Genomic DNA, 14,183 nt, shown 5'->3' with positions numbered 1-14,183 from the left:
ACAATTTTCTATTTGTGTGATTATTTAATGCCTAGTTAAAGTTTATGGTCTAAAAAAGCAGAGATGTTAAAATTTTCCAAAAAATGAAAAATATGTAAAATGTTATTTAGAATATTTATTATTTTAAATAGCCTAAGGGATAAATCCAGGAATAGCAGCATTTATCCTCCCAGGTACTACCCTTTAAAAACTATAAAACATTGGGGCGCCTGGGTAGCTCAATTGGTTAAGCGTCCGACTTCGGCTCAGGTCATGATCTCACAGTTTGTGAGTTTGAGCCCCCATCAGGCTCTGTGCTGACAGCTCAGAGCCTGGAGTCCGCTTCGGATTCTGTGTCTCCTTCTCTCTCTGCCCCTCCCCAACTCGTGCTCTGTCTCTCAAAAAATAAACAAACATAAAAACTATAAAAACCCATATCTAAACAATAACCTAGCCACTCTACGTTTTTGTTTATCTGTAGAATATAGATAACCTTAAAGATAAGCTACAGCTATTAAATGAAAAAACATTATAAAGTTTAAAACAATGTAGGGTACCTGGTAAATGCTAAATAACTGATGCCTATGAATAATAAACCCCTAATTAATTCTGATGTTCTTTCAAACAAGTTAAAATGATTCTGATAAAGGAGTCAATTGTTACATCTTCTATTACAGTTTTTAAGATGGTTATATGATTCTTATCAGTTTTCCTATTATTTACTATAACCCAGATTTCGCTACTTTTTAAGATACACACAAGCCATTAAAATATGTACTTAAAATACACAAATACATTAAAATTTATCTTAAAATGCGTATTTTATTTTGATAGCCAACGACCATCAATCAGACAAAGAAAAGAAAACTAATTTTATGAAGAAAGACAAATCTATGGAGTGGTTTACAGGAAGTGAAGAATGAAATGGCTCAACTAAACCAACTTGGAATCATTAACTACAAAATGTCAAACTACAAGACAAGTGTCAAAATGGGACATTTAAATTGTTTTGAAATGTTACACATCTTCCTTCAGCTTTTGTTATTTTTTGAAATTATATGTAAAAGTTATACAAATCATATACAAAAAATTTCAATCTATGAAAGTAGTGTTTTGCAATATAAAGTTCTATTTTGATACCTTTCCTTCTTCACATCAGTTGCTATCCTCTGAGGTACTCAGTTAAGTTGTGGTTTAAACTTCCTCAGCTTGACAAGAAATGCTAATTTAAGGAGAGAGAAAAAAAGTAAGGTCATTACAATAATTAGAAGAAAACACCATTTAATATGACCTGAAAACATCACTCACCTGTATGACCAGTTTGCCAGTGTATAGGTCTAGCAATATAGGGAAATGATCCATATGGAAAATCCGAATGTGATTCTTCTGTTGTAGAACAAAATATATATTATAAGCTACATAAAATATGTTATAATTTGCTCACAAAACTGTTAAAATACAAATTACTGTTTAAGTTTTTTCTCTCAGACATTTTTTTCAGCATTTGTTTTGGAACTACTCTGCCAGTTATCTTACAAGACAATTTGAAAAGGATTAAATGATAAACTTGTATATGGTTTTATAACCAAATGGGTAAGCTTATATATCATAAATCAATGGATATTTGAAAACTTGTTCAAGAACTAAATAATGTGTACATACAACAAGGACCTAAATTTAGTTCTTTGACAAATTCTAGCAGTGTCCAGAAGTTGCTTTTTGGAATATTAGCCATTTGCATATTAGGTCCTATTCTTTGCCTTCAGTAATAATCACTGATCTAAATTCAAAACATCCTTTAGTATATTTAAAGTATTTCATAAGCCAACCTCCTTGATACAAGTAAAATACAAATATTATAAGAAGTTCAATTCTTCAAAGGTATCAGAGTTTTACATAAAAGGCAAAAAAACATTACTCTGTCCCTTAAGAGATTTTAATTTAACAAAGAAATAGTACATTTCATCTTCTCTAGGGGAAAAAAAAACCCAAATCCCTGAGAAACAGCTCTGATTATTGGTCAATACACTCAGGAGCCTATTCTCGATTTATTATTGCAAACACATATGAAATAAAATTGAAGCTTACCATGGTCATCCTCTTGAAACATCTCATCTTCAATGCTAACTTTCTTTTGAGAATGTAATTGTAAATCTATATTGATTTTAGGTTCTACTTTTTGAGGTAAAGTTCCATTTTTCTGTTTTGCAAGGCAAACCAACCAATCTCTGACAATAACTTCACTTATCTTTTCACATGTGAGAGCAAGTTCACAGATGCGAATTCCATCTAAAAGTTCAATAACCTGTGTGATGCTTTTAGAAAAGTGGAAAAAATGTACTTTAAATTTCTACAAAAATAGTAACTTTATACTTAAGTTCACTATATCTCTTGACCCAAATTCAAAGGCTATAGTTAAATGAAGGGGGAAAAACAAATATGCAAATTAGAGCACACAATAAGCAATTTCATAGAAAGTAAAAAAATACAGAGACCATAATTTAACATTATTGTTCACAATACACTTTTAAAACTTTTCTTCTAAATTGTCAGAAGAAATACACATCTTATATTACCATTTAGGTAAAGGATGATTTAAACAGCAATATAAATTAATTGGGACATACGTCATTTCGTAAGTTTTATGAGATGACCTATATACCTAATTCTAACTCAGTTACAAAATGAACATTTTAACCAAATACTTAAGACAAAATAAAAGTGTATTTAAAATCACATTACAGGGGCACCTGGGTGGCTCAGTCGGTTAAGTGTCCGACTTCAGCTCAGGTCATGATCTTGTGGTTCTCAAGTCTGACCCCCGTGTTGGGCTCTGTGCTGACAGCATGGAGTCTGCAGCCTGCTTCAGATTCTGTGTTTCCCTCTCTCTGCCCTCCCCTACTCAGGCTCTGTCTCTCTCTCTCTGTCTCTCTCTCAAAAATAAACATGAAAAAAAATTTTTTTTAATCACATTACAAAGAAAAATAGCCACATTACTCACTTCGCTAGATATACAGCACATATACCACCCTGTTTAAGATTTGGGTATAAAACAGGCAAAGCAACTTGAGGATTCAACATATCCAAAGCAACCTGTTGAGAGGAAAGCAAATCAGACTGAGTTTTTTTTAAACAAAGCACAAGTTTTCTTTCCTTACTGTGGTATAATGATACACTTTAGAAAGCGATTACCCAGTTACAGTTTTCATTTTTTTAAATATAATACTATTAACTATCATTTTGCTGCTCCCCCCCAAAAAGCGTATTTACTGTTACACAATTTGTCATAGTACTTGACTATATGAAAATCATAATGGCATGTCTTACGCTTGGCAATACTGATAATACAGCAATCTTTCTTTAGCTGTATTTCATATACACATATGTATACAAATACATACTTTATAAAGTTTCACTCAATACTTTAATTCAGCTTTTGGCAATAGGAATTCACATGATCTCAAATATGTATTTCTATGCTCAACAGGAAAGTTATGAATATTAATTTCAGAGATTCTAAAATGTAAGAATCATGTCCCTTGTTTATTTATTCTATATTCAACTGCAGACTATAAGGCTATAACTCACAAAAGCTGTTAAATGAATTCAATGAATAAACGAAATTTTTAAAAATCACTTAAAATAAAATAGGGTCAAAAGACAAAATAAAGTGGCTTTCATTGATGGATAACTGAATGCTAAGGGTAGTTGGTACAACAACATATTTATTAAATTAGAAATTATTCCATTATTTGTCCTTTTTAAATGGCATTAATGGTTCATCAATCATTATTCATTCACCAAATGTTTACTGAGCACCTTCCATGTGCCAAGCATTTTGCTAAGTAGTAATAAGAAACTCTGTTTCAAGAGAACATATATCCTAATAAAGGGATAGACATTAAACAAAAATCCAATAGATATGTAAATCAGAGGAGGATAAGTGACAAGAAGAACTATAGAATTATAAAGCAAAGTAAGAAGGATACAGAGTAACAAGGAAAGGAAATGCCATTTTATATATAGGTTGGTCAGTAAAGAGACCTGAAGAAAATCATTAAGCTTACCCTGTGGAAATTTAGGGGGGGAAGTATGCTCCAGATGTAAAGAACAGCAAATACAAATGTTCTGAGGCTGTAGGATACTTGGTGAATCTGAGAAGGCCACTGTCACTGCAGTGGAGACAAAAGGGGGAAATGGTAAGAGATGAATTCACTCACAATTCAGTGGCATGAAGTACATTCGGACTTATTAAATCCATACATAGAGAAGATTGAGAGAGGGCAAGGAAGGATGAGGACTTGCAACAAGCAAACAGCATTGTATGCCATGAGCGGTATACATTTTGAAAAGGTAGAGCCAGTTGCAATTAGGATTGGTTGTGGGATGTGAGACAAAGAGGAATCAGGATGAATCCAGTGTTTTCAGCCTAAGCCACAGAAAGAATAGAGATGTCCTTTTCCAATGAGGAAAATGATGAAGACTATGGGAGGAGCAGGCTTGGCAGAAATAATCAAGAATTCAGGTTTGGACATGAGTTTAAAATGCCTATTAGATTCCAAGGAAAGATCCCAGTGACTGAATCAAAGGGTCAAGACGATGAACATTAATGGGTTTCTCTGGGTGTAGTTTGTCTATGTTATTGACGGGACCAAAAATCAGACAACCAAGAAAACTGCCAATCCTGTTGAATACTCTCTTCTCAGTGAACATTTCCATCTAGTCACTCAAACCAGAAACTTGTTGGGAGTCATCATTTTCTTTACCTTGAACTCTCTTTTGAGGATCTGTGCAGTTTTGACACTTCTGTTTGGATTAAAATTATCCAGCCCCACAAATATACCTCTGAAGTATTGTTCAAAGTCATCCTACTGCTAATGCCTTAGATCAGGACCTCATTGTATCTTGTTGAAACATTACAATAGCTTTCTACATAGACTCACAGCTTCCGTCATTGCACCACAATTACTCTAAAATAGAAGAGTACACTTATCTTGATGAGTAGTAATACATGGAATTGCTGAACCACTATATTGTACACCTGAAACAGATCACTGTATGTTAACTACACTGGAAAAAAAAAAAAAAAAAAAAGAATTACTCTAAAATGGGAATTTGGACATTCTGCTTCCCTATTAGGAACTCATCGGTAGTGGGGCGCCTGGGTGGCTCAGTTGATTAAGTGTCTGATTTGATTTCGGTTCAGGTTATGATCTCGTGGCTCGTGAGTTTGAGACCCGCATCAGGCTCTGTGCTGACACCTCAGAGCCTGCTTGAGATTTTCTCTCCTTTTCCCTCTCTTTCTGGCGCTCCCCCCACCCTCTCCAAAATAAATAAATTTAAAAAAAGAAAAGAACTCATCAGTTGTTCCCGTGACCTGTAAGATAATGTCCATATGCCCTAGCTTGATACATACGTAAGTGTTCTTCATTATCTAGCCCCTGATGACATTTGCAGTTTCATCTCATGACACCTAATTTCTACAGTCGTGGTATTCCACACTTGTGAGTCTTTACAGTAATTGTATGTCTATCTTCTAGAATGAAAGCTCCTTTAAATGTATACTTCATTTCTGTCTTAGCATAGTACATTGCAGTACAAAACAGGTCTTTAATAAATGCTTATTGTATCAAGAAACAGTGGTTCAATAATTCAGAGAATGATGATAATCCCCCAGTTAGATGAGTAAGGTATATATATTCCAGTGAAGAAGGTGACCTTTGATCTAAACTTTGAAGGAAAAGTAGAATTTAAACAGGTGAGGAAAAGGAGAGAAATAATAAGATGAAAATCATAGCTAATATTTCTTTAATGCTTACTATACATGAGGCACTGTTCTATGCACTTTATATGAAGTATCTTATTTAATCCTCAACAACTCTATGAAATAGGAAATATTGTTATCATTCCTGTTAATATGTGAAGGGACTGAGGTACAGAAAGATTGAAGTAACTTACCCAAGGTCATCTTGGCTATTATGGGAGCCCGAGTGAACCAGGCTGAGTGGACTCCGAAACTTATTTCCCTCTTCCCCGTTCCCTTTCTCTCCTCAGAGATAATCATTGTCCTGAAGTTGGTAATGTTCCCAAGTAATTTTATACTTTTACAACATATGTGTATTGCTACAAACGATACATGGTACCGTTTTACGTAGTTTTAAATTTTACATATACACACATTTTTTATAATGCTTTTTTCACTAAACATCATGTCTTTGAGATTTACTGATGTAAATATAATACACTATTTCACTATGTTAAATAATACTATTTTTAGTATCCCATTGTGTGCATTCCCCTTCTGGTGGTTAGGCTTTTTAAAATTTGTCAAAAATATTTTATTAGCCATTTTTTCTCCTTTTGTTCTCTTTGTGGTTTTCCATCTTTTTTGTTCAGTTTAGCATCATTTCGGATGGCAGGAGTATGACTCCTCCTATATTTCTCATACTGATAAACATCTGGCACTATGCTCAAGAGTCCGCTGAATAAATCTAGTAAGGAATATTCTTTCTTTTAGATCAAGGATGGTTCAGCAGGTTTCCAAAAAGCTTCAATGATATCATTAGAATCCTTGTGTGTCATGATCATCAAACAAACTTCTGATGACCAATTAACCTCCCAGGTATCTATGACATTCTTATGGATAGCCTAGGTAGAGAAAAAAAAAATTGGGGGAGGGGGGCCCTTACTGAGCTGTAATATGCAAAACAAACAAGGATAAAGAAAAAAAACTGTATGGGGCACCTGGGTGGCTCAGTCGATTAAGTGTCTTGACTACAGCTCAGGTCATGATCTCATAGTTCAGAGTTCAAGCCCCGCATTGGGCTCTGTGCTGATAGCTCAGGGCCTAGAGCCTGCTGCAGATTCTGTGTCTCCTTCTCTCTCTGCCCCTCCCCCATTTGCACTCTGTCTCTCTCAAAAACATTAAGGGGAAGAAAAAAAAAACAGAATTGTGGTCCTTGTGTCCAGGATCTGTGTCACCAAAACTATAGACTTTAAGAACGTTAGAGATAGGAACCAGTCTTGATAAAAATCTCATTTTTCAACCAGTTTCCCTCATAAATGTCCTAAAGTAATCCAACTTTCCAAAAGCCAATTAAGAAAAGCAAAGAAGACTCCTTACCTAGACCTCAGTCTGTAGTGTCAAGCTATGAAATGATAATGGAATCATTAAGGATAAGGTAACTTATTCGAATTCTGAGGGGCACCTGGGTGGCTCAGCTAGTTGAGCATCTGACTTTGGCTCAGGTCATGATCTCATAGTTCATGAGTTTGAGCCCCATGTTGGGCTCTTTGCTGACAGTTCAGAGCCTGGAGCCTGCTTTGGATTCTGTGTCCCTCTCTCTCTCTGCTCTCCCCAGTGCTTTCTCTCTCACAAAAATAAACATTAAAAAAAATTTTTTTTAATAAATAAAGAATTCTGAAACTCTGAGGCCACCTAATACCTCCACGTCCCACATCTCCACCATCACTGGTCACAGCCTAAAATATCATCCTGTCATCAACTATCCTTCTCCCCTAACTGAACCTCCCAGTGCTCTCCTTACAAATCCATCCGCTCCACTTTCTGGAGCTGTGTTCATAACAAATGCCTCTGTCCTCAACATCTTTAATGAGCGCTCATCTACATCCTGACATTAACCGTCCAAAGATTCTTCTTGGCTATTCTCTCACAAATGGAGGCTATTTATTCCCCCAAATCTCACAACGTGAAGTCAGGCACTAGGATCAATATGCTTCCAATGCTGCTTCCAAATTATTATTCCTTTATCCTGGAAATGCTGAAGTTCATGATATTCAGTCACTCCTCTTCGTATTTGGTTTGGTTATTACTCCACATTTATTAACAACTTTGACATCTGATTCAGTATGTCTTTCTACTCTAAATCCTATCATGATATTAAAGGAAAATATTCCTCCTACAGATAGAAATGGTGCAAATAATGAAGGAAGAGCCTTCCGTATAAAGTATGATGCCTGTTTTCTTTGTAGTCAGTATTAGATAATATCATAGCACCCACTTTAGAAAACTTACCGCATCAAATGTTAAAGATTTTATATCTTCAGTTGCTCCTGAAATATCCTTATGAATAAAATTCACATTGTCTGGCCACTCTTCTACATGACTTATTTTCCATGAATCACACCAGTTTTTATAATTCTTCTTAGCCAATTCAAGGTGGTCTTTTCGTATTTCAAAACTGAGGACTTGTCCTTGTGATCCCACTTAATTAAAAAAACAACTTATGATATTTCATTGTATTTATTAGTTCATAAAAGATTATAAAAACTTATTTTGCAAAGGTAGTACATGGATGTGAAAAAATAATACAAATAGTGCATGGTGTAATATAAATAATACAAAACTATCGCATCGCAGAGCCTTAATCAATCTTCTTCAGAGGCAACCATGTTACTTTGGTTACCTACTTTACCATGTAAAGTGTCTCTCGCTGTTTTTAACACACATTAAAACATACGTGTATTATATATACTGTCCCATGCTTACCTTCTTACTTACCAGTGATATTTCAGTGATTAATGATCTACTACATTCTTTTTAAGAGCTATTATGTTCCATCGTATGGCTATTCCATAGTTTATTTAACCAATCACCTACTGATGAACATTTAGCTTGTCTAGTCTTACGCTATAACAAACAATACTGCAATGAAAATTATTTTCCCTAAATCTTTGTATTCATGAAATGACAGTCCTAAAAATGAAATTGCTAGCTCAAGAGGTATGTGAATTTTTTATTTTGAAAATCATTACAAAATTATCCTCCAGAAAAATGATACCAATTTACACTCTACCAACAATGTAGTAGAGTGCTTATTTCTCCATACTTTCTTCAAGAAAGAGTTTTCAAACTTTTTATCTGTGTCAATCTAAAAACTGAATATAGGGGTGTCTGGATGGCTCAGTGCATTAAGTGTCTGACTTTGGCTCAAGTCATGATCTCGCAGTCTGTAAGGTCAAGTCCTGCACGGGGCTCTGTTCTGACAGGTCAGAGCCTGGAGGCTGCTTTGGATTCTGGTCTCCCTCTCTCTCTGCCCCTTCCCTGCTCATGCTCTGTCTCTTTCTCTCAAAAATAAACATTAACAAAATTTTAAAAAAGGAAAACAAGAAAATATAAGTAAGTAAAAACTGAATAACTTATCACTGAAGTTATAATTTACATTTCTTTAGTTATGGATGAAGTTAGGCCTTTTATTTTTTAGTACAAGCTTTTTTCTTTTTTTTAATGTTTATTTTTTAGAGAGCGAGAGTTAAAGAGCAAGCAGGGGAGGGGCAAAGAGAGAGCAAGACAGAATCCCAAGCAGGCATCACGCTGTCAGCACAGAGCCCAACACAGGGCTCAAACTCACAAACTTTGAGATCAAGCCCTGAACCAAAACTAAGAGTTGGATGCTTAACCCACTGAGCCACCCAGGTACCCCAGCCATTCATACATTTAAAAGAGATTTGTATTTTTGTGTGTGTCTGAAAAACTTTTAAACTGTTTACCATGGTAATAGTGGAGTTTCTGCAAAAGACTAATATGTATTTTAATTTACAGCAAAAATTTTCCACCCACCTCTGTTTGAGGTGATTTGAATATCATTTGGAAGCTGTCCCACATCAGTCTGTAGTTTACTAATGGAAAGTTTAAATTTATTTATTTATTTATTTGTAATGTTTACTTATTTTTGAGAGAGAGACAGAGCATGAGCGGAGGAGGTGCAGCGAGAGAGGGAGACACAGAATCCGAGGCAGGCTCCAGGCTCTGAGCGTCAGCACAGAGTCCAATGTGGGGCTCAAACTCACAAGCTGTGAGATCATGACCTGAGCTGAAGTTGGACGCTTAACCAACTGAGCCACCCAGGCGCCATGAAAACTTTAAATTTAAAAAAGAAAATTTTTTTAATGTTTATTTATTTTTGAGAGAATGTGAGAGACAGAGAGAGAGAGAGAGAGAGCGCATGTACACGCGCGAGCGGGTGGGGGAGGGGCAGAGAGAGAGAGAGGCAGACACAGAATCCTAAGCAGGCTCCAGGCTCTGAGCTGTCAGCACAGAGCCTGATGTGGGGCTTGAACCCACAAACTGTGAGATCATGACCTGAGCTGAAGCTGTATGTTCAACAGACTGAGCCACCCGGGAGGCCTCTCTAATGAGAAGTTTAAATTCAAGGATGTCTTTTGAAATGTAACTCCAGCTGCAATGCATCATGTTCTCAAAAGATAAAAATGAGTGATAACAATAGCATAAGCTAAACAATTAGAAAAGAAAATTATGGAGAAAAAAATCCATCCCAAAAGTAAATAGCAATAATTTGATCACTCATAGTTTGGGATTATTCATGCCATGACACTCCTCTGATACTACAGATGTTAGAAATATGGGCACTCCTCTCATAAATTTTTTATAAATTCACTCTATCAAATGCCTTTAGGAATCAGTCACTGTGAAGAAATTACTGCCTTTAACTATGTACAGAAAAGAATCAAACAAAAGATTTGAGGAGGCCAGAATGAATTTCCTGACCTTGTATAAACTGGATTATGTTTGTATGTGATGGCATTAGGTCAAAGAACAAAAGGTTTAATTCAGTGTATTTCTATCTGTACTCTTTATAAAATCTACCCATATACACCTTCAACAGCTGTAACAAAGTTTATTATTTAAAAAAGAATGCAGGAGGATTATGAGCAAGAGGAGACATGAGGAGGTTTCTGTGATGCAGCAACATTCCTTGTCTCGATCTGGGTGATGAGTACTTGATATGGTTACTACATTAAAAATTCTTTGAAGTCTACACACTTATGATCAGTGCACTATGGCTATGTTACATCCCAATAAAAAGTTTAAAAAAAAAAAAAAAAGGAAGAAGCCCTAAAATACATGGAGGGAGCAAGAGAAAACAGAAAATGGAGAGAGGGTTACAAAGAGAATGACTAGAATGAACGTACAATATGGAAAGAAAAATAGTTGCCTGCATTTAGTTTCAAGGAGAATGCTCTTGATCACAAAGTTATGTGAATATTTTCTAAAACATCTTCATTTTACTTTCTGTTATTAGGAAAGATCGAACATTTTCTTTGCCCATCTAAACCCTGCTCATTTATCCCAATCTCTTACCTGCTTTGGATAAAAATAAGCTCATTCCACCAGAGCCTGAGCCAGCTTCCAAAACAGTATCACCTGGGTGGATGTCCATCATCGACAGTATCATATTCATATCCTATGATTGAAACACAGTACAGGTGACTCAGTGACCAATAAATATGTACTAAGTACACACTCTTACCAAACACTGTGTTGGACTCAGAGAAGAAAGGTGTGAAAAAAAAGGATTAAACTCTAGTCCAGTCTACCAAGAGCTTATATTTTACTTGATGAAATAAGAGATTCAAGAATTGGTTAGTAAATAAAGCAGCACTTGGGGCGCCTGGGTGGCGCAGTCGGTTAAGCGTCCGACTTCAGCCAGGTCACGATCTCGCGGTCCGTGAGTTCCAGCCCCGAGTCAGGCTCTGGGCTGATGGCTCGGAGCCTGGAGCCTGTTTCCGATTCTGTGTCTCCCTCTCTCTCTGCCCCTCCCCCGTTCATGCTCTGTCTCTCTCTGTCCCAAAAATAAATAAAAAACGTTGAAAAAAAAATTAAAAAAAATAAAATAAAATAAAAAATAAAGCAGCACTTTAGCATAATACCAAAATTACAGACATTAAGTAACAATAGGAGTTCAAAGAACAGAGAAATCAGCAGAAGGCCCTCACTTAAAAGGCGTAGAGAATTTAAGGAAACAATCATGAAGTAGAACCGGTATGACCATGATTAAAAACTGAAATAAACCACCAGCAATGGACGATTATGATAAAACTGTAACAAGGAACCCTAGGAAGTTCATTTATTTATAAAGAATATCTTTTATGTTTAGTGTTCAGTGTCAAATGTTTTAATACAAAATTTTTTTCTCTAAAGAGAAAAAGCATTACCCCTAGTAACATGGCTTATTAAATGATGATTAAAATATCTCCATATGGTACTAAAAGAGTTGAACATTCTCGAGTCCTGAATTTGCAAACTTAATGGTTATGGGAAACAAATGTAAGTACTTATTAGTGCCTCGTTAGTCCACATTACTCTGTATAGTAAGTCAATATTCTTTTCACTTTGCAGATGAGAGAACTGACACTCCGAAATTAAAATTAAAGGTGACTGTTTCCTCCTAAAATTAGCAATCATAAGATATGCAAAATTCATATGCATTGTTTTATTTTATTATTTTTTTAAGTCTGAGAACAATTTAAATGTTCTGAGATGTGCTTTTTTTTTTTTTTTTTTTTTTTTTTTTTTTTTTTAATGTTTATTTTTGAGAGAGAGAGAGCATGAGCAAGGAAGGGGCAAAGAGAGGGAGACACAGAATCCAAAGCTGGCTCCAGGCTCTGAGCTATGAGCACAGAGCCCCACGCGGGGCGCAAACCCACTACCCCTAAGATCGCGACCTGAGCCAAAGTCGGAGGCTTAAACCGACTGAGCCACCCAGGCGCCCCTGAGATGTGCTTTAAGTACATGAATCAGGACTGCAGTTCCGCATCCGTTTTGTTCTTTCTGGAACCAGTACACACTTAATTCCCACCGCATTACCTTCGGATATGTTATGGCAGGCCCTCTTTTCATCAGTAACACATAGTCTTCCAACGCCGGCCTCCTCAGCATGAAGTGCTTCCCAGAGGAACTCCTCAGTATCTGGCCGGGAAACTTCCCCACGATCTCGCTGAACGGGACTGTCCCCCAGCTACTATTTAAGTGTCCGGCGTTACTCAACCTAAATAATTTTTTAAATTGTGTTTCTCTCTTCCCCGTCTCGGCTAAGATCAGCTCCCCGGCGCGAAAGGGCCCCTCTCTGGAAGTCGACCGGGAAGAGGAGCCATGAAGCTCTTCTGCCTCGGTCCCGGACTGGGCCAGGGAGGGCGGCAAGGGACCCCCGGCTCCCCAGTGGGCGGGACCGGGCTGGCCCTGGTCTCTGCTCAAGTCCTCGCGCTCTTGAGGGGGTGACTCCTCTCGTGGCGTCGGCAGTCTGAGGCTTTCCAGCGACGAAAGACGTCTGGTCCCAGTGCCTCGGACGCGCGGAGGGAGAGACGGGGGCGACTCTGTGCCGGGGGCTTTCCTCCGTGCCGCTTCGCGCCGTCCCTCTCCATCCCGTGCGTCTCTAGGGGAGGATTCGCAACACAGTGACCGCGCTGTCTCCAAAGGCTCTGGCCCAAGGCCGCGCAGGAAGGAGAAGGTCGTGAGCCCAGACCACCTCCGAAGGAGCCGCAGCCGTACGAGGCCCTGACCTCGCCGCGCGGCTGGCAGCATGGTCTCCGGCGCAGGCGCCGTCGCACACAGTGACGTGAGGCCGTTCGAGGCCCTCTCGCGGCCACACGCGCTGACGCAGCCGCCGCTGAGTATCCGCAGCTTCTTCGCAGGAAGAGCTCTGCGACTGCGCGTGAGTGCAGAGGGGCCGAGGAGGCCGAACTGGGGGTGTTGGGGCCCCCGGGTGTCGCTGAGTTAACTGTCTCTGGAGCGAGTCGCACTCCCGCGCGGGGGCCCATTTTCCAACTCGGAATGTGGGCCGAGTAAACAGTTGACCGCTGACCCATTCCGCCAGCCTCACCCCGGGGACAGGAGGCTTAAGAGAGACAAAAGCTGTCAAAGCGCTGTGTAAACTGAAGTCTTGCACCAGCGTAGGCTCAGTAGCCTTCAGGAACACTAACGCCACCTGGTCACCCCCAAGATGTCGGAGGAAAAAGCCCAGAGATGCGTTTGGCTGGCGGCGTTTGGACCGGCCATCCGCTGACCCGCGTTCTTTCCCTGACCGCGAAGTCCCACCCCCTCACCCCCAACCCTAGCAAGTCCCTTGGACCGGGCTCTGACCCTCTGCATGCCTGCCCCAGGCCCAGGGAGTCCCGAAGGGCCGATTAAAGTGATAGTAGTCACTGTGTGCTTATTTAGCAGAATTGTTTTTGATAATTAAAATATAACAATTAATGTTACCACCCCTAAAACTAAGTAGAATCATCTTTAAGGGTGGAAAAGGTCATTGCTAAAATAGGGTTGTAGGGTACAGGGGTATTACAGGCTGAATTTAATCCCTTCAGGATTCATATAGCCCAGTCCTAATCCCCAGTACCTCAGAATGTGACTGTATTTGGAGATAAGGTTAAAGAAACAATTAAGT

General features: G+C 38.3%; 2 protein-coding genes across 6 annotated transcripts in view; one reads left to right on the top strand and one right to left on the bottom strand.

Moving 5' to 3' along the window:
• The window catches only part of SPDYA (speedy/RINGO cell cycle regulator family member A), a 36,484-nt gene extending 35,578 nt beyond the window's left edge, over window positions 1–906 (top strand). For 4 of the 5 annotated variants that reach the window (XM_042933358.1, XM_042933356.1, XM_042933360.1 and 1 more), the window contains one exon: window positions 814–906. In XM_042933358.1, the coding sequence (XP_042789292.1) occupies window positions 814–902 (89 nt within the window). In that variant the 3' untranslated portion in view covers window positions 903–906. The remainder of the gene's footprint in view (window positions 1–813) is intronic. The other variant, XM_042933357.1, reaches the window with a different exon arrangement.
• Window positions 907–1,108: 202 nt separating this feature from the next.
• TRMT61B (tRNA methyltransferase 61B) lies at window positions 1,109–13,605 on the bottom strand. The gene is given in 8 exon segments (XM_042933355.1): window positions 1,109–1,201; window positions 1,288–1,365; window positions 2,068–2,294; window positions 2,981–3,072; window positions 8,015–8,205; window positions 11,102–11,204; window positions 12,608–13,470; window positions 13,473–13,605. Coding segments are annotated over 8 exon segments (1,731 nt in total). The 3' UTR covers window positions 1,109–1,157.
• Window positions 13,606–14,183: the final 578 nt, after the last annotated feature.

This window comes from Panthera leo, chromosome A3 (genome assembly GCF_018350215.1).
Source record: "Panthera leo isolate Ple1 chromosome A3, P.leo_Ple1_pat1.1, whole genome shotgun sequence".
NCBI classification, from domain to species: domain Eukaryota; kingdom Metazoa; phylum Chordata; class Mammalia; order Carnivora; family Felidae; genus Panthera; species Panthera leo.
This window is presented reverse-complemented; position numbering and strand designations above follow the sequence as displayed.